Genomic DNA, 26,016 nt, shown 5'->3' on the forward strand with positions numbered 1-26,016 from the left:
TTCATCAACAGATAAAAATATAACTCTTTGCACTTCTGCAGCAATGGCTATCTGCAAATTGCCTTTGACAGTTTCTTCTATAAGCTGAAAAGTTGGGAACATTAACAATGAGGCTGATGAACAAGGCAATACATGCTGGGGGGGAGGCCAAACTACTGCCCTGTGCCCAGCATCTGCTGGTCAGGGACAACACAAGCTGCACCCACTGCTGAAGCTGACCGAGGTACTGCGGGCTGAAGCTGTGGTGAAGGCTGAATTTTATCAGTAAGGGGTCTACAATGGGGATGGCTGAGTCTGGTTTTGAGCACGTTTAGCTGAGCATGTGGTTGTATTGACAGAGATGCTTGCAGTCTCAAGATCTCCCTGGTGACTTCCACCATCCAGTGCAGGTATCAGGTCTCAGTGTTTCGGTGGGCTTGCTGCTCACTGAGGTGCCCCCTGCGTGCTGCTGGCACTGGTACGTATTGTTGTGGAAGGAGGGCTGCAGCTCTTTGGCTTACATGCGCTTCACTCCTCGATTTAGTCAGAGGACAGACACATCCAGTTCCCTCTCCCCTCACCATTACCTCTGGTTTATGCCTGAGAGGAAACCTTGCAGGCAGCTGGCTCCCAGGACCTCAGTACAGCAGTGGCACAAAGGCCGAACCACAACTCGCTCCCCGCTTTGACTGCTGCTCACCTGAAGAGCCTTTGTCCATCGGCATAGTGCTAGCACTTGGTTTGCCAACTCGCACGCTGGCTAAATCAAACCACCCATTGGTTTGTTGTGAAGAAAAACATAGAAGTGACACCACAAGTCAGTGGCACCACCCAAACCAGGGCCCTCAAGTTGTGACCCCCCCTTCCCTGTGCCAAGCACTACAAGGAACAGATCCAAGTACATCTGACAGAAACGCTTCTGTTGAATGCATGAAATCAGATAAAGGAAAGCCATGCATATTTGCACTGTGTTTGCTTTGTTCCTACTGCAGTAAACACAGGTTACAATATAGAAGACAATGATGTTCCACAGTCTTGTTCTTTCAGTACAGTTTCAATTTCAATTAAACTTTTTTCAATTCCTGAATTGCAAAGTGGACAGCGTGTTCGTGTAGGAATAATGTCCTCTTTCAGCCTGATGTACAACTGCAACAACGTTGTGCTTTGTTCAGGGGGAAACCTTTTAGGACTTCAAACACAATAAAGACCTCAGAAAAAGAGACATGGCACGTACATGTTTTTATAAGCATATAGACAAAAAAGCAGAGAAGAGCAAAAGGAAAAGAAATTGGCTGAAGATGACATTATCTGGAGCTTCCAGCAGTGACTGCGTACAACTGTTGTGACTGCATCAAAACTCAGTCCCTGCCTTTCTTGCTATTTCACAGGATAAAAAGGCTACTGTTATAAATGGAAAAATGATCCACTGGTAAAGATCCTTTTTCCAACAACTACTAGTTTCCTAAAATGATGAAAAAGACTCTGTGTGTGTGTGTGTGTGTGTAGTGAGTGACGGAAAGGAACAGACGATGAAAAGTGAGTTTGTTCTTAAATTCCTTAAGTGTGAAGAACATACAGTATTACTGTTAAGTAGTTCTAATTTCTCTCTCTTTTTAAAGATAAAATATTGCAACAAATCAGAAATGTGCTTAAATAAGAACAACTCCCCCTTTAATTGTTAGACAAAACCAGAAGGAGAGTGTGACTTTTATAGCTGGTGTGGTATCATGTAGTCTGTTAGTACTTAAACCCAATTACACTTGTTTAACAAACACTTAAAAATATTTAGTAATAATAAGGAAAAAATACCTTTTTGCTCCTAGAAAGGTTCATCCATCTTACTGTACTTTGTTGAACAACCCTGGGAACTGAACTACATGGAAACTTTCCCCAGCCAAATGAAGACAGCAATGAATCAAACTCCACACCCTACTCAGCAAAATAGAAAAGCAGATTAGAACAACGCTGTACCAAATCCAGGTGAACATTACCGAAAACCTAGGAATTTCTTTTTTCTTTTTTTTTTTTTCATTTTGTCCTTCAGAAAGAAACTCTGCCATTGAAAAAGTCATTTTCTGCAAGTGGGGAAATGCAACCATTATGGAAGCTACAGCTCCCATGCGGTATAGCATATTTTATTTTGTGTTCTCAACAGCAAAAAGTGGAGAAAGAATAGGAATATCCACATAAATCTTAATACAAGTCTCAGAGGCAAAGCGTGTTGGTACACATGTAACTCAGCGGAGGAACACAGACGAGTAGAGGAATAATACACAAACAAATACTCTAAATACGTTAAAAGTGCTAATTTACTGTTGTAGAAGACAACTATTTTTCATATTGCACCAACAAAGAACCGAATTATGAACATTTCATTCAGACAAACTTTGACTCAAATGAAGATTTGTGCAGATTTTTGCATTCAAATTAAAATACGTGCTTACTGCTAAGCAACACTAAACAACAGAACTGATTCTTTTTTGGAGAGATTAGAGGAAAAACATCACAAACTATCTCTGGGTGGCATTTTCCATTGTTTCATAATTGCATCTCTTGTTCTCTTCCTTCTTCCTACACGCTGATGAAGTGCCAATTTTTGGCTGCGGTAAAAGTAGCATAAATTGTGCAAATCACTTGAATGACCTAGGGAAGTTAGAACCTGCCACGTTCAAAACCGTAGATTGATGTACATGTCAAAAAGTCTTTTGGTCCAATACTTTGCATGACCAACATTAGAAGGCTGTCTGTACAAGGAGTTTTCCATAATGAAGTCCCCTAAGTCAAATCGCTCATGCAGACAGTCAATATTATTTAAAATTAAATATTTAATCAGAGCTATTTAATGCTAGCTTTATGGTTGAGAGATATTCTGAGCTCGGTAAGAAAAAAAATAATAAAAACATGTAAAAAAGAAGGGGGGGAGGTGGCTACATTTTTTCTGTTTTTTAAGAGATTCTCTAAGCCCTGAACATTGATTTATACCTGCACAACGAATAAAGATAGCAAACCCAGCTTCTCCATTCACTTTCTCTGGTGATACTATTTTTCACCTCATTGGACTATATCTTACCCAGATAAAAGAGCATTAGAAAGGACCAGAGGTGTATCAGACTCTCCTCTGGTCGAGTTAAAGAGTTCTGGAGGGAGAACCTAGGCCAAGAGATACACTGTGGAAAACGGGAGCTAACTGACTTTATTTTGGTCCTTCAAAAAAGAAACCAGCCTTGGGACTGACCATCTACAAGTGCCATGAAAAGACATGTCAAAGACTAATCCAGGTGGCATGTAGACGTCTAGACATAGGCTGTGTCTACACTAGTAAACCGTGTGGACCAATAAGAGCAGATAAATCAAAATACTTGGTGCTGAGGACACGATGCCTTTACCAGACACGTAAGGGTTTGTTCTTTTAACTTAGGACAAACTCCAGTCTGGTTCCATGGAGTTAATGTCAGATTGTGATGGAGTGCATCTCCCAAATCCATCTCATCCAGTAGCACCCCAGTTCCCAAGTCCTGAATCAGGGTAAAAGAGGGGGGTGACGTGACAAAGAGATTCAGAAGAGCTTGCCTGACATGCACTGAAACACCAATGTATGCTTACTTCCCAATTGAAGACTGCTGAAAGTCTCCATAGGAAGTTATTGAATGGAAGGGTCATACTTATAACTAGACTTCATCCAAAACGGGTTTATATTAAAATTTCCATTAATTTGGACTTAAATTGCTACCAGGATTTCTGCAGTACCTGGGATGACAATATTAGCAGCACACACATCTCCCATCAGCAAGAGAAGGGAATGTATACCCAGTCCAGCTTCTTGTTGTAGACGGCTGAACTCCCTTTCCATTTTCAGCTTGAGCTCTGAGTGAGCTGGCAGGATTTTTTTTATTTTTTTCCTGTCACACTGAAGGTGACATCTCATCTTGCAGCTGTTCTTAATCTTACAGTTTTTTAGCCATGGGAATTTGATAACCAGAAGTTTATCTAAGAATAAATATTTTATAAACTTTTGTCCTATGCAGCAGCCAGAGAGAGAACCTTTGAGTCTCAAAGACTGGAGTATCTTATAATCTCAAAATCCGGTTTTGGATCCCTTACTTTGAAAAGTATGTATCTACATCCTGGCCTGCATAAGAAGCAGCGTAGCCAGCAGGTCTAGGGAAGTGATTGTGCCCCTGTACTCGGCTCTGGTGAGGCCGCACCTCGAGTACTGTGTTCAGTTTCGGGCCCCTCGCTACAGGAAGGACATGGACGTGCTCGAGCGAGTCCAGAGAAGGGCGACCAAGCTGGTGAAGGGTCTGGAGAACAAGTCTTACGAGGAGCAGCTGAGGGAGCTGGGCTTGTTCAGCCTGGAGAAGAGGAGGCTCAGGGGCGACCTTATCGCTCTCTACAGTTACCTTAAAGGGGGCTGTAAAGAGGTGGGGGTTGGTCTGTTCTCCTACGTGCCTGGTGACAGGACGAGGGGGAATGGGCGAAAGTTGCGACAGGGGAGTTTTAGGTTGGATGTTAGGAAGTACTTTTTTACCGAAAGGGTTATTAAGCATTGGAATGGGCTGCCCAGGGAGGTGGTGGAGTCACCATCCCTGGAGGTCTTTAAAAGACGTTTAGATGTAGAGCTTAGCGATATGGTTTAGTGGAGTACTTAGTGTTAGGTCGGAGGTTGGACTCAATGATCTTGAGGTCTCTTCCAACCTAGAAATCTGTGTGTGTGTGATACACAATTTGTTACACAAAAGGGGCATTAGGAATGAAGGGCTACAGAGCCAGGGCCTTCAGACAACACTAAGAAAAACAAGAGGAAGAACTGCAATGAATTCCATCTTACTGCACCTCACCACGGAAGCTGCACTTGATACTGGTAGGACAATCTGTTTAGTATTCAAGCTTATGAGTGACCGAACCCTTTCCTGCAATAGCAATTTATCATGTTAATATTTTGTATCTCAAGGACACTGAGAAGACTTTTAAGGTGTAAGAAGACTAACCAGTCAACAAAAGTGATCTTGTTTATCTTAGGGTATGAAAGAAGACCTTAATTCTAACCATATTAGCTTCCCTAATGATGAAATGGATCTTTAGCAGTACTGGGTTAATATCAAAATGTATACAACTGATAGCTTGATTCTAGTTGTTGATTTCTAACTGCGTTCCTAAAGTATTAGCTGCGAGCCCTTTTCTGCTTGAGACATTTTATATTAGAGCTGAGATATCAAACACCGCATACTGGTTTGCTTAAGACCATCTTCAGTTCTACTTTCTTTTTTTAAACGGAAAACATTTGGCAAAAGGAGTCCTTCAAGCCATGTAAGGTTTGATTTTATGTTTATTTGTGGCACTAACAGACATCAATATTTTACAACATATAATATACAGTCATATTAAATGCAGATGGCTAAATATGCTCTTGCTCTCAACATTACATAGGCATACATTTTAAATTTCAGCTAAAAAAAAAAGAATCTACCGTCACTCTGGTCTGTGATTATAAAAGTGTAAATGTACAAACTTCCTCTTCCTTCATTTCATTACAATATAGGAAATATGAAAAAGCATTTTGATCCCTCTTTTATAAGTTAATCATTTCAATTTAATGAAATATTTTCAAAATATGTACAACAACAACTACCAAAGTAGTTAACATTTGAAAAAGATGCTGCTATAAATACTCATGAGACAACATACAACAGCCGTACAACCTGGAAACAGAAGGCCAACTTACGCATGACCTGACCAAGGAACTAAGTCCTGACTACTGATCCAAACCAGCTTCACTTCCTTTTGCAGTGCGGGAATGAATTCTAGACCTCGGACCTCTATGCAGGGCTCTGAAATCTTACTAGTAACCTTCACAGTCTGTTGCAAAAAGAGATCCCTTAAGGTGTCTCAGTATTTTTAAAGTGCCACAAATGTTACTAGGGTTCGGTATATCTATACAGCTTAGTATTCTATACGTCATATCCCATAAGTAACTCTTCAGCAGACACAGTCTCACAATCATTATTGATTGCCTGCTTTCACAGAGCTCCACCAAAGATATGAAGTTTATCTAATCTCAAAAAAAAAAAAAAGACTCCATCTTATGACAATTAAGGTCCCTCATAATGTACCATAACCTTTTTCTTGTGATTTTTTCTATAGATCTTTATTCTCTTTTTTCTCCATGATCGCTTTCAGCCCTTTTCTAAACCAAATAAGAAGCAAGTGAAGAGTTTATAACAGTTACATATTTTTAACAACTTGAAATGAGTATTACTTTTCAGATAGCTAGCAAAGCCTTTTTATTTTGCCCATAAACACAATTAAGTATTAACACAGGACTGCACAGTGTTTATATTCTTATTAACCTGCCAACAAGAATAGTTTATTGGCAACCTTAAATATTCAGAGGCAAAACACAATTCCTTGGCACAGACGCTTTACAGCAGAGCAACACATTTTCCGCTTAGAACCATTATGCAGGAACACACAGAAAATTAACTACAACTTATTTTGGCTCGTAGACAAGAGAATAAACTAAACTTCTTGATGTTTTTTGCCACTTCAGACCTTGAATGATGATTATGGGTGCATATGGGGTTAGATTTCCAATTACCTGTTCTTTATACATGATTCAAACGAGCAGAGGGACCTGTAACAAAGAAAAGCACATGATCATTCAAGATATTTTTAAACCTTCAACTGTTGACATTGTTAACCAAACATTCTCTTGTGGGACTGTTTTCAAGCCTAGTCTCTTCATCAGCTCCTTAAGACTTAGAGCTTATCTGTTCTTTTTTTTCTAGCTGTATCAGTTGGTCTAATAAAAGTTTATATTATCCTTGCTTAAAACTCCACACCTCACATATCCTTAGATCTTATAGTTGCAGTAACATTATTACTAGAGTGTAGGTGACATTTTTCTGTGAACTTTCTTCATTTTGTGGAATGAACAGAAACCCTGGCTGTAAGCAAGCAATATCTGACTGTCAAAATCTATGCAGAATCGGAAAGCTGTCACTGGTCACATAAATCAATTGATGAGTACTTTGCTTCCTGACTGAATGAAGGAAATTCCCATAGCCTTTAATTCAGGAAAATCCTTAAACAAATGCTTATCTTCCTTCCTAGTCCTCAGGTCATCTACGCATATGCTTAATTTTAATGCCAGTGTACGCTTCCAAAATCAAAGTTACTGAGCTTTGATTCTATCAGACAGATATACATTAATGTCACCACAAAAGCTAAACAGGAATAATGTATTTGATTAAGTTTCAACCTTCCATATTGGCCTTAGTATCCATGGCAGAAGCTTTATTCTTAGAGAAAAAAGTAGGCCATGGTACAAATTATTAGCAATGTGAAGAGTTCAAATTAAGTTTTATCTTTCAATTCAAATGAAGTAGCAGCATGCAAATGACTGCTCCTAACTATGCATGGGAACTAGAATCACTTTACTTGCTCATTTGACTACCTGTATATCAAGCTTGGCCAACCTTTAAGTGGGGTCTCCTGCCCCATTTCCAGCATAGCAGTGACAACATCAACGGTGGATTTGAGTCTGTAATTTCTGTCATTGTACCCACGGACAACAGTGACGAGAAACAGTCTTTCTTCATTCAGAATACCACACCTCTGATTATATGAGAAAAATAATCCAGTGCTATACATAAAGACATAAAGGTACAGAACTAAGCCATACTCCCTGGAAGAAATTGAACATGCCATAATTCAGATCGATGTATTACTTGCTGGCAACCAACTTCAAATTATACCAGCATACAACACTGACTTATTGTAATAGGTGCAGTAATTACCTTACCTGGCTCCTTTGATTGCCAACAGAGTGATACACTGCACGTATCAAGAGCTCATGTGACTAAATGCCGATGCCAAACACTGGAATGAGTGCTTGTACATACTGTGATAGAGCCACGTTCATTTTGTTAACTTACAAAAGGCTGCTTAAATATGTCTGGCTCTAATCTTTACTGGGAAATGTGAAGTCTGTAGAATACCTCTTGTACGTACTGTTAAAAAGTGGTCTACAGAAATCATTTTTCCATGAGCAAAAGCTTGTTTTTCAGATATGCAACTTGCCTTCCCCACCTTATGCAGGCACATTCTGCTGCTCTATTTCTACCAAATCCCTGGGTACAACTCTACCTAATATGAGTAGATGGTATAGCAGCACATGCAACTTTTATAACTTCTCTTTGTTGGGTAAGATTTTCCATCCTGCATGGACTTGTGCTGCAACTATACCTACAGCTAGACATCTAATGGGTTATTTGCATGTGTAGTTATGTTTTTTCTCCACAGATAATCATAGTAAATCCCAAGGCAAGTATACTTCAGTGTCTGTATAACATGTAATGATACACAGAATTGCAGAAATCTAGCCATATTAGGCTGCATTTTCTGAGACAGAAATAAAATATTTAAAAACGAACCATAAGAATCTTAATTGCATGAACTTGTGACACAAAGTTCTTTGACGCAATTTGAAGAAAACACCAGTTCACTTTTAACACTAGAAGCTCAGATGTTACCATTCTTCTACTAACGTGACTCAGTAGAATTAGCCAATATTTGGTCTCAGATCAGCTGTTTATTTCCCCTACTGACTGACTGTCCTTTGTACAGGAGGTAGATTGCATGGCTAGGAAGCAGGCTCCTTGCTAGTGAGATGCCTTTATTTCTGAAGTCAATTAACTGCCAAAGGCACTAGGTCATCCGTCCTGGTCGGTGACTTTACTTCACGCCATCTCCCCTGACTTGCTGTTACACTTTGGACATGCTAAACATGTACCAGGTTGCAGGACAGACCATTCTGAAAAGTGAAGAAAAAGGTTGCTGCCTGCAACCTTTTCCAGCGTGGTAGGTTCACCACTTTTCATCACATTTGCATCTCTATTCCCTTTGGGTAGGATATGAAATCTAACCCCCTCTCTGGCAGGTCTCCAAACTGCACTGCACTGCACTGGGGATGAACCATGTTCCTCAGGAGGACCAGCTGGGCTTGGCACCCTCAAGAATTTTCCTTCAGGAGTCTGTGGACAGCAACAGTGTGCAATAAAACAGAAGCCGTTTCTTCAAAACAAAGTATGATTTATTTGCCAAAGCAGGCACAGTACTCCAAGAAACGGATTAAAGAACAGCCAGGAGACCTGTGCACATACTGTCTTACCTTCACTTGGCATTTCTCTCAAGTACCTATTTTTGTTCTAGTTTGTTTTGGGTGACCCACTTACAGCCTGTGTGGTGCAGACCCTGACTCGCAGCAAGGCAGGGTCAGCCTGCAGCACTTTCTTTCCTCCCTTCCTGCACAGTGGATCTTTCAACCTTAAAGTTCATGACTTCAGCAAACAGCTGTGTAATCAAGGGTGGAGTGGAGGAGTTGCCTTTTCACAGATATTAATAGAGCTCAAATTTTGGTTGGGATGCTCCTTATCTAGGCAATTGGTTGCTTTTTATGTTTGGTTGCCCTGACAGCCCCGTTTGATCTACTTCCATTGCAAATAACCCCTCATAAATAAGGCCAAACTGAGTCATACATAACTAAGCAATGCAGATCCTTCCCAGTTCTCTGCAATATTAGCTAAATAAATGACTTCACCATCAGAAGCCCTTGTTCCAGAAAACTTCAAGAAGACAATGAAAGAGAAACAGACACAATTCAGAACTGAACTTCCCAGTCTGCTGTCTAGTTGCTGAAACCAAAATCCTCTAGAAAGCAAAGCCAAAAATGGCTCTGTGCTCACACCTCCAAGTCATGACATCATAGATCTTGGACAGACGAGACAAAATAAAGAAAAAAAGTTTGCTCTGGTGCTGGTGCAAAACCACCTGCTAGTTACTCTCTACCAAAAACTCAGTGCTCATTGGAGACATGTCCTTCAGCTGTAAAGGAAGAAACCTCCGATATACAGATACATACTTCTACCAACTCAATTTTTGCTATCACAAGTTGTCCAACTGCAGGGAAAATATCAGCATTCAGCTCTCATTTAACACAGCAAACTAGGAGAGAGATTAATACACACTAGATAGAAAGCTCTTTGTGAAATCTGACATTCTTATTTTATTAGTGATCAAGGACATGGGATACCAGATGTCAAAGTGATATGATGCCTTTAGCATATACAAGACAGCTTGCATATCCAATATTATGGAGGACAGCACAACAATAAGAAAATCTTACTTTGTCTTGGAAAAAATGCTGCTCTCTTTTATTTTCCTGAAAGACCTACATAATAAGAGATCCACTCTTCTGTCACCTCAATGTCAGAACTACCAAAAATTACTCTGTCTCGAAAATGAAAGAAGACAGGCACAGTGTTTAGCAGAATATATCAGTATATCAAGATTACTTTCATGGACTGCAATGGCCATCCAACTGTTTCAAAGTGAATCCCCAAGGATATGATAAAGACTTGTTTAAATGAGTAGTGGTACAGGTCCCCTCAGAGACTTCTGCAACAGTTATGCAGTAGGAAGAACAAGGAATTTGAAAAGATCTAGACATCAATGAACCACATGAAGTATTCTTGAATGTCCAAATGCCCTATTTTTCTGTAAACCGGTTAAGTGTGGAAACAAAGGCCTGACTTAGAGTATTACTTCTTCATAATTTGCAGTCTTCTACTAGTATGCATAGTATAGATGTAACTTTTCACATGCAAAATAACTGCACATCCAGAGTTCTCTTTGTATGCTGATGTAAACTTCCACTGATTCTGTGGAATTCCTCATTTGTCAGATTTCTTTAGCTAGCCTTTTTATTGTTAAAATTTGGTCATCTTTTCTGAATTTTTTTTAAAGAGGACAACTGAGCAAGGTTAAAGCCTATTTACATACTTAGGCTGGCATTAGGCAAATCACATGCTGGGAAAATGGCACCTGTTTCTGTACATTCCCTAAAGTCTGTGGATCAAAGTCCATTCTTTGATACTGCAGTATAATATTAAGATAACTCCACTTAAACCAATTAATCTACTTCTCTTCACCTAGAAATATAGCGTAACACAAGACTAGGAAAAATAATTTTTGGTCAAAGAGATAAGTGAACTTATGCCAAAAAATCACACCCAGGCAACTGAGCATTTAGCCATCTGGGAGCTGAGTAACCCACAGATGACCACAGAAGGGATACACATATCATCCAATTTACAATTAAGTTCAGACTGACATTAAAAGGAAGCCACGGTTTTACTGACAGCTTTCAGTATGTGTGACCAGGGTGCAAATGTAGGGACTCAAAGTCTAGGACACACTACTGAAATTGGGAGAGAATATCTATCTCTAAATTTGCTTCAGGGTCTCACATCTGATCTTTCTTAAGTTCACGCAGTCTGAAGGACATCCAGTATCATCTCAGATTCACAATAATGGAAAAGGGCATGGGAGTGCTTTCTGAAATGATATTCATGCTCTCGTTGCTCTCTTCAAAAAAGTACTGGCTGTTCATATGGTTGCATGTATGTACAGGCATGTTTTAGCCTTAGTAGTGTGTTTTAATACCCATTCAAAGGTTTGAAATACAATGTGGACCTTTAACTCAGTTAGAGAAAACACTGCATGTACTTTCCTCTGATGGCAGAAAGAAATGTGTGGCTACCATGGCTTACAAACAGCTCCCAGAGCACAGCAGCCCCAGTTTATTTCATCCACAAGGAAATATAAAAGTAATTTACCTTTTTCAACTTTGCTGCTCCAGCACCGGAGCGAATGGCCTCCATTAGGGCTCGCCTTGCCTCCCCAGGGTCACCTGCAGTTGTAGCAGAGAATTTAGGAGCTGCTGTTGACAGCTGAGTTGGAGGTGGTGGTGGTGGTGGTGGCTGAGCAGGGGCAGGTGGGATACAGAACTGCTCTTCCCGAGAGTCTTCTGTTTTCTGCAAGGACAGTTCTGCATTCCTAAAACTCTGGAGCTCTTCAGAAGCCAATGAGGAGATCTGTTCATGATGCAGTTGAAAGGAGGAAGTTAATACCAAGCATGACTAAACTGTAATTACTTGACATCTGATGCACTTTAATTTCAGTACCCCAATTTCACTTTGCTTGAATGACATAAAACATGTAGAACTTTTGTTTGCTCATGAGGCTGAACATCTGTTACTACTCACTCACATCACTCAGCTGGGCTGATTACAAGCATCAAGGATTTGGCATTGCCTCTGACTCAGAAACTCAATCTTTATTTACTGTGAGCTCGAGCATCCTGTAAGTCTTCTTGGCATGTAAGGTAACAGACAGAGAGTTGGACTTAGTATTCATTTGGAAACAACCACAAGGGGTTTTGGAATCAGGAATATATATTAAGGCTGCAGTAGCCACCCAGGAATCCCATTACTTTTCACATTCTACGCTGCATGGAAATAATCTCATATGACAGAGAGGCTCTTCTAGATTTAAGATTTCACTGCTTCATTGAAAAAAAATAATATTAAACCTAAAGATTTCAGCCACACTGGAAAAAAGTAAAAAAAAGAAAGACCAGAGAGAACAATGTGAAAGCACTGAGAACAAAACTGATTGCTCTTCCAAGTGGCTTTCTGTAGAATTTCTGAACCTAAAATTCCTGCATGAATTACTTACTTGGAAACTCATTCTAGTTAAAATGAATGCAGGGGAGGAGGTAATCTTTCAGACTAAGCCAGCTTTTCCATCAACTGCCTCAATAAATAGTTTTGCCATTAGCAACATTACTAGTAATAATCATGATAAATTATTTGTAATCAAATTATTTGGCAATTATTAGGAAATTCAGTTCCATGTGCCAAACAGGAGGTATTCAAATAGACGCATTAGTATTCTGTTGCAGAGAAACTGAGGCACAACACTTCCCTAGTGAAAAATGAAAGGATTCATCGCCCATCAAATAATCCAAACTCACAGAGCTCCTATGTTCTATTCCTTCACTGTATACACACACACGGACACGGACAAATACATGGTAATAACGTAATGTCAAACAAGACATGAACATTTGAGATGACATGAAAAGACAGCCCTTTCATCACAGCACATCTATATCCCACCCTGTACACATACAAACACGATGCTTCAACTAGCACAGGTGACAGAGTGTGAAAAAGAAGCGCACGGTTTCTAGGCAACTTCCTTTAAAACGATGGCAAATGCTTCTCTGCGGGAGGAAAGTATTCCAAAAAGTCTCTGTGGCAATACAACACCACTTCGTTGTCAGAGCCTCTTTCGCACAGATCTACGTCTATTCCTCATGAACACAAACTGCAGTTAAGTCTGCGTGAAGATGGCTGCTGCGCTGCATGTTCTGCTCTCAAGCTCCCAGGAAGCTGCACCCCATCTGCAGCAAGGGCAGTAAGGTATTCAGAACCGCTTTGAGGGAAGGACTAATTCCCTTACAGAGACAAGGGAGACTTTCTACCTAGTGCCAGTTATTTGGACGTGTGCTAATGGCCTGAGTCATTGCATAAGGGAAATGGGAACCTCCTTGCCAAATACACATCCTTGGCTGGATTAGTGAACTAAGGCTAGAACAATGCAGGCTTCAGCTATTAGGAATAAGAGATGCTTTAATGATTAGGTAAATCTTTCAGACAGAAGGAATTATCCTGCTGTGGTGAAAGTGTTTGAAATTTTCCATCAATTACTTGCACGCACCAGCTCATATTAACAGATAAACAGCACGCACGGAGAAGCCCTAGTGTTTTTTCAGGCAGCTGGAATTGGATGTATATGGAAGGAAATACAAATATATTAACCTAACCACACACCTATAAAGTAGAAAAAGTAACACCTAAAATGTGAACATGATGAACATTTGACGTCTCCAGTGTACATTCACTGTAATCCATTTGGATTTCTATACACTTCTTTCTCAGTTAAAAGCACACCAGTTGAAGGAATGTGAAGTTTTATAGCAGAGGGTAGAATCTGCCCTGCCCTGCTATCTGCATAAGTCAGATCTGACTTTGTATCATAACACTCCTTCCTAAAGTCTTCTCTTTGCAACACAACTTGTAGTTTCATCTTCTCCAGGTTTATTCGAAACACTCAGCAGGCACAGACTGCACCTAGGAGACCACTATATCTTGATTTCTTACCTTTTTCAGCTTTGAGGTGCCACTGTGGCCTCTAATTGCTGCTAGAAGGGCTGAGCGCTCATTCTCTGGCTCAGCATATGAGGGTTTCTTGTGATTGCCATTTAGTGCGCTGTCTGAAACCTAGAATGTGAAAAGAATAAACCTCAGATTGTTATTAGATATTTACTTAGAGATACTTTGTAAACACTATTAAAAGTATTTTTAGCACTTGTACCAGATTCAAGCTATGGAAACTGCTGTCTGTCTGCTTTTGTACCTGCTTTACAACCTGAGCTCACGCTGAATGGTGAGGGTACCCATAGGTCCCAGTCAGGAACTCCATACTTACAGACTCAGTCTCATATCCCCTAAGCATACAATCAGTGGCAAACCAGTATCACCTAGCAATACAAAATGGAGTTTTATTTCTTTAGCAGTTTTTTTACAAGTCTTCTATGTGCTGTGTGTTCCTGTTTTTACATAACGGCCTGAAATGCAGGCTAGGCTCTTGGCTAACCTCGATTACCTCTCCTTCATGCTGTATCTATGCACCCTCTGCCTCTTTTAGGCAGTGCAGCAGCAATGGTGCTGCATAACATACAGGACATGCAGAACCACCAGTGGCTTGGGCTGCATTTTGCCACTATAAATTTTTCAAACGCCATGCGTACTCCAGGTCCCCAGCAATGGTACCAGTTATAAAACCTCTTGTGTCTGACAGACTTCTGCGTGTTTCTGCAATATGAACAGACTAAAGAAAGTCTCCACTTTACCTTCCTGAGCTTCTCCTTTCCCCCTCCTGTTTGAATGGCTTCCATTAGGGCACTGTGCAGCGACGTATCTTTAGGAATTGGTTTTTGGACAACAGGTTTGAACTTCTTCTTTGGTCCAAAGATATTGGTCTGCACATTAACATCCAGTTCACCGACAGCATTAGTGACTGAATCATCAGGTTTGTCCTTCTGTTCTGACTCTGCCTTCGCTGTCACACCATTTAACTTGGACGATGCTCTTAGCGAACTAACTTGCATGCTGTCAGCAGGAGGCCATTTAGTGATCCGCAAAGACGAGCTGAAAGGGGGTGAGACTACTTGGAGATCAGGTGACTTGAGAGAGGAGGCTGAATTACTACGGGGCAAAGTCTCACATTTCTGGTCGAACAAAAGACGCGTCTTTTTCTCCGCTATACTTTGTTTGCTATTTAAACTGTGCTCATCTTCTGTACCGTTGTTATCCTTTGGAGAGGATTTAATAAGTGGGACACTGACATTCTTTTTATAGAAACTAGCAGGAGTTGCTTGATTTGGTGCCCTGATGTTAACTACTTTGTTTTCCACGCCAGAATTATCACCAGGTGTGAACCTGTGGGATACTTTTTGACTGCAAGTAAAAATATTTACATATTTTTCTGTTGTTTCTGCCGATTCTGTTTCCACAGGGCTGGAATTGGACACAATAATACACCTTTTGGGGGAAGCTTCTGCTTCAGTTTTAACCTCTCCTGCTCCATGCTTATTTTCATCTTTCTCATGAAATCCTGCAGAGTCAGGCTTAAAGGTAGGTAGGTTGATGTGTTTTGCAATGGCAGAGGCGACATACTGACTTGAAGTTCTCCTATGAGGTTTTAGAAATGGAAGCTCCACCTTGTCTTTATTAATGGCTGGGGCCATTAATGGTTTTACCTGAGACTGCGTGACTGGAAGAGGTGGTTTGGTCTTTTCATTCTCAGACTGTTTTTCAGCTACCTGGGAAGTAACAGTTTGTGGTGCTACAGGTTTTGGAGCTCCAAGACAGACAGGTTTGTGTTCCTGTTTTATAGCGAAGGACTTCAAGTTTGTGTTAACTGCTGGCTTTTTAGCAAGATGCTCAGCAGAGTCATCACTTTGTTTTTCCACAGAACTTGACCTCCAAAATTCCTTCACTTTCCCGAGAGGAATTTCCTCACTTTCACCAGTAGAGGAACCTGGTATGTTCTTACTGACAACAGCCTTTGGGCTGATAAGGTTGCCTAATTCGTCTATCTTAATGGCACCAGTGGAGACTGAAGTTCCTCTATCAGAATATTTTACTTCAGGTTTGGGAGGGACAACTTTAAAGGTTGTCAAACCCATTTTGGGTTCGTAATTTGTTCCCCAATTCTGGGCACGATGACACCATGGGGGTGTTGATGGGACTTCTTCTGCCTCAATTTTTTTTGCTGGTGGCCGTTTGATTTCTAATTCTGATTTACTTTTTTTCAGAGTTCTCTCCCTGTTACTACCTTCATTAAATGGATTTACTTTCTCTTTTGCTGTACTGATTTCAGTTGTGGTCTTGGAGTGAGATGGAATCAGCTTAGATTTACACTCCTCACACTTCATACCATGCCTGGGTGGGGCTTCCAGTCTTAAGTTCTTTTCACTTCTTTTTTCAAAGGAGGATGTGAGAGATTCAAACATATCTCTCCTCTGTTCCACAGGCAAGTGAATGAATTCGCTTTCAGATGGTTGCTGATGTAGCAGGTCTTTGGATTTACATACAGGTCCAACATCTGTGTGTCCTTTATCAAAGGAACCCGCATTGTTGTTTTTATTTGTAAAGTTTCCTGTACTGACAGAGTCAGCTAGTAAGTTCTGCGAACCCCTTGTCTCTTGGTTTCCAGACGAACTAGAGATGGTAACTTCTGGAACATCATCTATGACTGTTACTGGAACAGAACTGGCAACATCCTGGGCATCCTCAACTTTTCTTATATGTGGGCTCTGCACTTCACTGATACACTCAGAGTCAGAGTTACTTTTAACATCCATTGCTGCAAAATACACATATAATATTACATATAGGCAATATTTAGGCAATATGACTTTAAATTAGACGAACAGCTAATACAAACTTACCCATAGCAGATATTTCAGTTACACAAAAATTAACAGGAATATATTCATGCCTATATTACAAAAAAAGGAGAGATCTGGGTCCTTTTTATTGTCTGGCTGCTGATTAGGATCAGCCAAATATTCCTGCAGTCCTCCTGCTTCAGCCAGTGGGAAACATATACATGCAGCTGAAAGCAGAATTTAATCTATTGTTCATACCTTATCTTTGACTAACTTCTCTCAGTGATAAACATTTCACCACATGACTGCAAAGGAGAAACACTTCTGAGAAACAGTGAGCAACTCCAAATTATGTTTCCCAGACCTGGTTAGTAATAACAACCCAGCTGAAGGATTTCCTTGAGCAAGCAAACAAAGAAACAGTACTTGTATTTTTTTCTCCATTCTTTCATTTTCCTTCATTACCAATGACTCCAGAAGCCTCATTGTGCAAGAAGCTTAACTCTCCTCTCAAATTTGCTGGTATAAATAAAGGGTTACAACACAGAAGCTAAGAAAAAGCAGTGTTGGAAAACTCACAGAAATTAAATTGGAAGTCCACTGCAAAAGTACTGAAATAAAGATGGAAAGTTTTAAAGAAGTATTCAGCATCATTTGATGACAAACCATTAATAGTGAAATGTTTGTATTCACAGATGGAAAAACAGAAGCACATTATCGCTTTGTGATGATATCTTATCTCTTCCCATTGTTTCTTCCTGCATTTTTCAATTTTTAACTTTACAACACACGTCTGCTAATGTAGTGTGGACACGGAGGGGAGACCAAAATGTCTCCCCTTCTCTACTTCACTAGGATAAAAGATGCAGCAGAAGTACTGTTTATAAAAGAGAGCTAAATTCACTACTGATTTAGTGTCACTGAAGTCAATGAAATTATACCAAATGTGGCCCACAAAATGTGTCCACAAACTGCTGATCACCTCTTTCTAGTAGCAGACACCAAAATACAATGACAACCTGATAAACAGCTTGAAAAATACTCAGTGCTGTTTTATAAAGAGTGGCTGCCCCAGAAGCAAAGGGAAAGCAGCCACTTCGGGTGCGCCGCATTCTGCCTTGGACCTGCGAGTTGCTCCCAGTGATCTCAGTGAGAAATGTGCAGATGTCTCAGATAAACGTTTGACTGTGTACCTCCCAGCTATGCCTATGTCTTTTGTACCTGAGAGGTTACACAGTTCCCTACCTTCTAAATCTTCATCCAGGTCAGCCAAAGTCTGCTGGAGTTGTGCATCAATGAATATATCCTCATTCTCATGCTTAGCTGCAGTCATTTCTTCATTTTTGCTGCTAATAAAGAGAAAAAAAAAACATTGTGTGTCCTTTTTTTGCTTTGCACTGTTGCTCTGAAATATGCTCTCATTTCAGCCCCTTTGGCTCCACTGGGGATCTGAAATCCATTCCCCAAACTATGAAAAATATGCAGCCTTAGAGACACAAACCACGCCGACACGTGCATCTAGGAGGGATCTCAGTGATGCCTGAATGTATTCCGTGTGCTGGTGATCAAAAGATTAGGATTAATACACCCTGTCACAAAGAAACGGTCTGGCCTCACTGTGAAGCATGCAATTCAGCTGGACCGCAGAAAAGTAACATATGCCAAGGCAAAGTTTTTGCATATCCACGTAATTTTGAAGCAGACCGCTAGCCATCCTGTGCACACTCTATGCCAATAAATCTGCACCTTAATTAAATAAAAATTGCATGGCAATGCAAAATAAATACAGCTAAATACTGTTAGACAATCACTCTGCATCCTGGGGGGAGGGAGGAGAGGAGTAAAGAGAAACTAATCCCTTGAGAGCTGTTTCTAGTGAAACATATCGAGTGGCCTGATTTTGCCAAGAAATAACTATATGGTTTTTGATGAAGTTGTACAATGATCTAAAACAAGTCTAAAATCAGAATGAGTGCCAAGTGTTGTCTTGGCTTATTGAAGAAAAAAGAAAATGAAGATGAAACTAAGTCCTAACAAAAAAATAACTAAAAAAAAAAATACACACGACAACCTGTTACACAACAGACCTTCTGTTTCTTAGGAAGAAAAATCTTGACCAGCAGAGCTTTCCTATCTAAATAATTGAAACCAGGATGTTATGTTGGACGATTCATTTTTTCTAGCTACCTGTTTCTCACCTGAAGTTAAAACATTGTCATCTGTGACACTGCCTCTAAGTTCTGCCCATGTGATTAGTTTATTGACAAAATAGTTTTCCCTTCCAACCACACCTAACATACTCTGGTCAGGTGAAGCAACTTTGCCCTTTTCAATATCAAGCCCTTAATATCATAGATAAAAAAAACATGACTTTTTTTTTTTTGGTAGTTTGCTGAACATCACATGAAAAAATGCTACTTTTCTACTACCCTTTAGAAGAATTTACCGAATAAATATTCATGGATGGTACCTGACATTGATTTAAATGATCTCTAACAGTGTAGCTTCCTTTTTTGCTATTTTATTGCTTTAGTTTTCTCTTGCTCTTAACAGGACTAATTGAAAGCACATGTTCAAGTATCAGGTATTTCACTTTATTTCATTTTTCTTTCATTTCATTTACCTCTCCTTTCTTTGCATCTTCGGTAGCAGTCCTGGGGTCTGATTCCTTTCCCTACACTGGGATGAAATCAAGGTGGCAAAGCTACATATATGCCTAAATGGTTTCCTAAATTAGAATCTGAGACAGAAATCTGTATTCACTGTTTAAATACAGAGGAAGAGACGCAGTGCTGCCATAGAATATCATTTCTTTCAGCATCTGTCATTGACCTGAGCTTTGACAGGCCCTGAATATCCCCAGAAGCTGATATGAACAGATGATGCTCAGGCTCATAGTGCAAGATCACGGCAAACTCTGTTTTCCCCATGATGGATTAAGAGAAAGGGGGCACAATTCAGCCAAAGTCACCAACAGAAGCAATGGGTGCTGAAAGGAAGCAGTCCTACTGTACCCTGAACACACGCACGTGCAGAGATCAATGAGATCATTCATCTGAGAAAACTGATAAAAAGATTTAAGCTTACTGCAGCATTCAGATTGAGGTCAAAGTCTGGGAAACAAAACTCTCTTTAAGGTGGCAGAAGGTATGAACCACCTGAATGTCATATTGATTTTGCCGTGAAAAGTTTTATAAAATTAATAAAAAATACTTGCTCTTCTGAGTGCATTTTAAAACCAATTAATTGCAAACTCAAAGAAACCATTTGTGATGGGAAAATGATCCAAACTGTGCATCAGCTAAACAATATGCAGCATGGAAGGTAAATATTGCTTTCTTCTTTAAAAAGATGGTCTTGTGGGATAGTTGTGTGCAGCTGGAAGCAAACTACTGACATACACTGAGACCCTTTCTCTAAGCGACTGTGAAGAAGGTGCTTCAGGCTACAGTGCTTGAGAAAAATCTTGGAAGATACATGTGTAAACCCCCATCTATCACAGAATTAGACCTAATTTCATGAAGGCTGTGCCAGCTCACCACCTTTTGGTACTTGATCATATCTTTCTGTCTCTTGCCTGACTGTTCTTCAACACAGGCAAAATCTGTATTACTAAGGTTATAGGTATTGGGCTTTCTCCAGGAAATAATGAAAACAATTGGATTGAGGATTTTATGGGTGATTTATCTAGGAAAACATATTTAGGGATAGAACGGGGATTCTAATGTTGCAAATAGATGGTTTGGGTTCATCGGACTGACCTGCTCTTTTCTCACATCAATCAGGGAGAATCTTTCAAAGACTCCTTATAGCAAAATCATCTTCTCCTTGATGGGCACAACAGTCAGCAAAGGTTTCTTTTATTATCCTCTGTGCACTTATGCAGAGACTATACGTAATTTGCCTCTCAATCTCTGCTTCAATCTCCTTATCTAGACAACTGGGATAATAATATCCAATTCAGAGAATTTTTCTGAAGGAAAGAGAACAATGCAGTCAAAATGAAAGGATTCTTATTCTTTTACAGAGAGAGCTTCAGAAGAAGCAGTTCTTTTCTTGTGCATTTCCAAATTCCTAAAAGAGCTATTGTACATTTCATCTCCAAACTCACCTAAAAAGCAAGCCAAAAGGTATATATTAATCACAGAGCCCTTCTTGAAATTCTTAGCACTGGGAATTTAAAATGTGATACGTGTTTCAGGAGGTGAAAGTCTGGTAGTTTCCAGTAGCTCACATGGTTTATAAATATGCTTGAAAAGACTCTTGCACACAACAGCATTTGGAAAGGAAAACAAGAGGGCCTCTGATTTTTATTTTTTTCAAAGACTTCTTCCCTTCTAACGCTATACACTTTTCTTTTGTTGACAGCTCAGTTTTGGCCAGTATCCAAGAAAAACATAGGACTTATTCCTACGTTTTACATTCTGGATAAACATTACCAGTGGCATTTTCTCACACATACTTTTTTTTTGACGTAGGGAAGAACTTGATAACCTTTTTGCTGCTTTTCTGGTAAAACGTGAGGCGCTACAAATACACCACTGGTGAGCGTTTAGCACAAGCTCGAAAAGGCAAACTTGCACGGTTCCTGGAAGCCTGCTCACTTATTGCTTATGTAGATTAGCTGAGATTTGTGCAGGAGCACAGAACTGAGCAAAGTGAGTACTAAACTACAACCTTTAGTGCTCCACTGAGCTCAGGCTACAATACACAATTACTCCTCAGCAGTCATTCATGCAGTTGGAGACAAAATGAAACTTACGGCAGCATTTTGTCAAATTAGTGCCACGGGAGACAGACATTTACGAGAAAGTTTACATTCTAAAAAGAGAGGAAAATCTGTGATAAGCCTTGCTGGAAATGCATTAAAAGACAACATATTTGCAATGAGAGAAGCTGCTATTTTGTTCTACTGAGAGCAGCTTTATTTGGGGGTTTGCAAATGACACAACTGACTGAAGTCTCTTTGGGCACTTCTCAGGAGTTCTGGAAAGCCTCCCGTATGGTACTACAGGTAGAGACCATGACTCCCAGTATAACTGAGAAAATACAACATGGAGCTATGCAAACTGCAGAGAAGGAATTGAGGAAGAGATTCAGTTGTTGTCCAGCTGGGACACTCAGTGCCATCTGAAACACTGTAGGACATGCAAGACATCTGCATGGGGCTGGCAGACAAGAAGGAACTGATGGGAGACTCACGCCCCTGCTGGAGGTGGAAGACCAGTACACGTTTCTCTAGTTCATTGAATGCTTCCCCAAAGCGTCACTCATTTTGTACCACCCTTGCAATATCAAGACTTCAGAACATGGCTCCTATAAATTTGTTACCAGCTGGTCAGGGAAGACAGAGCCCTTGTAAATCAGAGGCAAATCCAGAAAGGCCCACAGTGCAGGAGCACACACAGGGAAGGAGTGGCTTCTGTGAGGCTGGCAGTTCAGTGGACACGAGAGCATTCAGCCCCTCACATGTGTCTTAAGCAGCTAACAGGGATGTGGAAGGCTGGTATTATGGTTACTCCGGTCTGGCCTTTGGAGCATTTTGGCTCCTTTCCCTCCTCTGATAGTTTTCTCAGTGGGGTACTGGGGATTTAGTTTAACCCTGCTGAATGTATCCAGATTCATCCTCTTCAAAATGGATCAACAATAGTCTCCTCTTACATAAATGCTCAGAAGATGAATGCTTCTACCTGGGGTTTATCATAACTGGTGTTAAAGAAAAGACTGATGGTGAGTGATTTCATGTTGTAGAAAGTAGGGCTGAAAGTATATCCTTTTTGAAAATGACTTTGTGTTCAACCAGGTCAGAAATGACATCGAGGTATCTCAAAGTGCTTATGTATTTGTTTTTGTGATTGATGCAGCAAAGTACTCTTAAAAACTGGAGGTAACTATTTTCCAGAGTAGCCGAGTTTACAAAATCTTAGGGTCCATTTTTCCATTATTTATATTTCTTAGGCTATATGATTTTTTTTTCTATTTCCTTTTGAGGAAGTCCTTGCTCTCTCATATTTTTCCTTGTAAACCAAGAGATGTTATTTAACCTCGCCGCACCATCTTTTAACCTGCAGTGTTATTGCACACAGGTTAAGTTGCTGTATTGAGATTTAAGTCGAGCTAGTCCACTTTCCTGACTGTTTCTGGCAATCTTATCTGCCTGCTGGCTTTCCTATTGAGAAGCTGTGAACGGCTGCAGAAGAGCAGTTAGCATAAGTAGTGGGCTCTCTGCTCTTTGAAGCTATGACTTGACCAAGGAGGTTCTTTGCTACCTCCTGTGAACCTGAACATAATGTTTAATAGTTCTAGCTTTGTATGACCAAAGCCTGTTAAAATGCCATACTGTAGACTGTTAAAATACTGGAAAGTACATCCCACTTAAGACTGGCTAGGTAACAAAGTCATCAGTTGTCTTTCATACAAGATTTCTGAAAGTGGCAGGAACTAGGGAAAGGAAAAAGTACATGTTCATATTCTGTTGAATGCCACATAACCTTGCTTTTTGTGTTCTTCAACAAGCGGTTAAAAAATAGCTGCACATGCTTTTTGAGAACAAGTTGCAAGTATCATTTCTGTTCCAGGTTTTCAGTTTGTGTTCTGTTTCTAGCTCTGTGGGACTGCATCATACTTACAATGGTCTTTAGGCTGCAATTATATTTGTGCTGAATAAAAATAATCAGAAATTTAATTAATCTGTTTTCACATCCTAGAATACACAGGTCCAGTAGTGCCCTCAGACATAACACCTGGTTAAAATAAGAACTTGCAAATATAGAGAAGGAGGAAAATGAAGTAATTTTTCATCAGCAGCTAGGTTTACAGTTCTTTTACAGTCCTTCCCCATGGCTACTGGTCAAAAACCTTAACAGAAAGCAAATGAAAAAGCTTTTGCTTATTTATAGTATCATTTTGTGGTTTTGAGATCCTTAATGCTAGAAATCTCTGAGCTTGTTACATAGTGGGATGATTTAAGCTTCTAGAGCCCCAGACATATGTCTCATATGCTTCAGGGTCCTCCCCTAGGCTGCAGAAGCAGCAGCTTGCAGTTGCTGTACAGCTGGAAGCATGCCCCCGCTCCCCCTCCTTGCACCATCCTCTGGCAACAGCTTCTCAACGGGAAAGCCCGCAGGCAGATAGGATTGCCAGAAATAGTCAGGAAAGTGGACTAGCTCGACTTAAATCTCAATACAGCAACTTAACCTGTGCGCAATAACACTGCAGGTTAAAAGATGGTGCGGCGAAGTTAAATAACATCTCTTGGTTTACAAGGAAAAATATGAGAGAGAGCACAGACCAAAGCCTTTCTCTGCTGGAAGCCAGCACTGCATCTTTAGCAACCCAAGCTGCTTCCTAACATGCAGTGTATTATACAGCTCCAAAGTACACAGCATTTTACAAGCCGATGAGTTTAACAGAAAGGCTAATCTGGATTCTTGCTGTATAATGACTGTGAGTATCTATTACTTAACTGTAATATCATTAGTACCTTCCCTCCATGAACATCTGCCAGCAGAAAAGTGCATGAGAATATCCAAATCCAAAGAGTTTTCTGGAACAAGGGGAAAGGGAAAGCCAGAGATAAGGAAGGAAATTAGCAAAACTATGTAAGAAGCAGAGGCTTGCAAATCTGTCAGACATCTGGGTCTTAATTAAGTAATTTTTCATCCCTGAAGTTCTCCTTGTCACTTTAACCCTTTCTCTTCCTTCCTCCCCCTAAAAGTACATTTATTCTGTTTTCAAAAAAGTTAAACACATGCCCACCCAGCTAAAACAAAGCCTATCTTACAGAGGAATGAGAGAATAAAACTTTCCCATATTTCTCTAAGATTGCTACAAGTGACATGTAATTATATAGGACATGTTTGTGCACACAAATGTATATATATTATATACGCAGTGCTATTCTCCTTCCTGATTGCCTTCTGCCACTCACGATTATACTTTTTCTTCCTCTGACCTCCTTCATCATTAAATTCTCTCCAGCTACCAAGTTCTCTTCCCCCCTGTCCTTCCCAAGTGGAATACAAAACCTTGTAACATTTGAATTTGAATGGGCTGAAAATTAAGCAGAACAAGTTCACCCACCCCTATCCTTTCAAGCATTTTTTTAAATCTAACTCATCAAAACCCAAAGAGTTTTGTAGCAAACAGCCGAGTATTTCTCAGGTTGGTAACAAAGCGGACTCTTTTCCTTCTCCTCCCCGTAGCTCCAGCTACCACAACCAGAGCCAAAGGTAACAAATTCTCCCAAGAGAAAGGGAGGAAATAGGATTCTCCCTATCCAGATCCAGAGCATGAACTGATCTCCGGTTGGTTCCCCCACCCCCACCCCGTGCCCTCAATTAGCTGTACGTGAAAAAATAATCCTCCTTCATGGCTACTGACACAGGAACTCAAGGGAGGGGAAAATCCCTTTTTTAGACCTCTGGAAGGTATCTTTTTGTCCCTGACAAGTCACCGTCTATCATTATGCATTTATTTAGCTTTAAAACTGGCTAGTTCCCTTTAGATTTTAAAACACTTAAAAAAATCATAAATTTAAAACCTTTTTAAACTTTAAAAAATATTTTGTACTTTAAAGTGTTTTTACACCTTATTGAGGCTGGTGGAATGACTTACTCTTAAGAGCCCTTACAAAACCCTCATTTCAGTTGCTCATATCTTTGAGTAATAATATATCTTTGCTAGGTGGCAGTCCAAATACAACGATTTATAACATTCCCATGATTATTCTATTATTTTCTTTCTGGCAAAATGGTTAAATGTCTTTGAAGAACAGAGTTTGGAGGAAATGGAGAGGTGCACCCTAATACATGAAATTCTGTTTGAATGCTCAGCCCTCTGAAAAAATGGGTCCTTATGGTCTACCTGGTCACTGGTCTGCCTTGACTCTGCATCACCTCTCCTTATAATGCCACCTCTTCATCTCACATGAGTACTGTGAAGAGAAATTAATTAAAGTCTGCATGGTACATGGATACTAGTATGATGAGTAAGATAGAAAAAGCAAGAGGAAATTAAATAGTCCTGTCTCCAGAAGAGAATTCAAACTGAGAGCAAATGGTTGTATAACTGCTCCATTAATCGAGTCTGAAACTTAGAAAGAAAACAAAAGAGTATGATCATTTAACTAGCGGCTTTATCATACTGCACAGAAGAGGGGGAAATTAAGGTTAAAG

General features: G+C 40.1%; 1 protein-coding gene across 7 annotated transcripts in view; it reads right to left on the reverse strand.

Annotated features, from left to right (window-relative positions):
* Positions 1-5,287: 5,287 nt before the first annotated feature.
* The window catches only part of COBL (cordon-bleu WH2 repeat protein), a 154,485-nt gene continuing 133,756 nt past the window's right edge, over positions 5,288-26,016 (reverse strand). For all 7 annotated transcript variants that reach the window (XM_048079156.2, XM_048079155.2, XM_066992607.1 and 4 more), the window contains 5 exons: positions 18,086-18,189; positions 14,798-16,815; positions 14,046-14,165; positions 11,655-11,912; positions 5,288-6,610 (listed from right to left, as the gene is read on the reverse strand). In XM_048079156.2, the coding sequence (XP_047935113.2) occupies positions 6,593-6,610; positions 11,655-11,912; positions 14,046-14,165; positions 14,798-16,815; positions 18,086-18,189 (2,518 nt within the window). In that variant the 3' untranslated portion in view covers positions 5,288-6,592. The remainder of the gene's footprint in view (positions 6,611-11,654; positions 11,913-14,045; positions 14,166-14,797; positions 16,816-18,085; positions 18,190-26,016) is intronic.

Source organism: Anser cygnoides, chromosome 2 (assembly GCF_040182565.1).
Source record: "Anser cygnoides isolate HZ-2024a breed goose chromosome 2, Taihu_goose_T2T_genome, whole genome shotgun sequence".
Classification (NCBI taxonomy): Eukaryota; Metazoa; Chordata; class Aves; order Anseriformes; family Anatidae; genus Anser; species Anser cygnoides.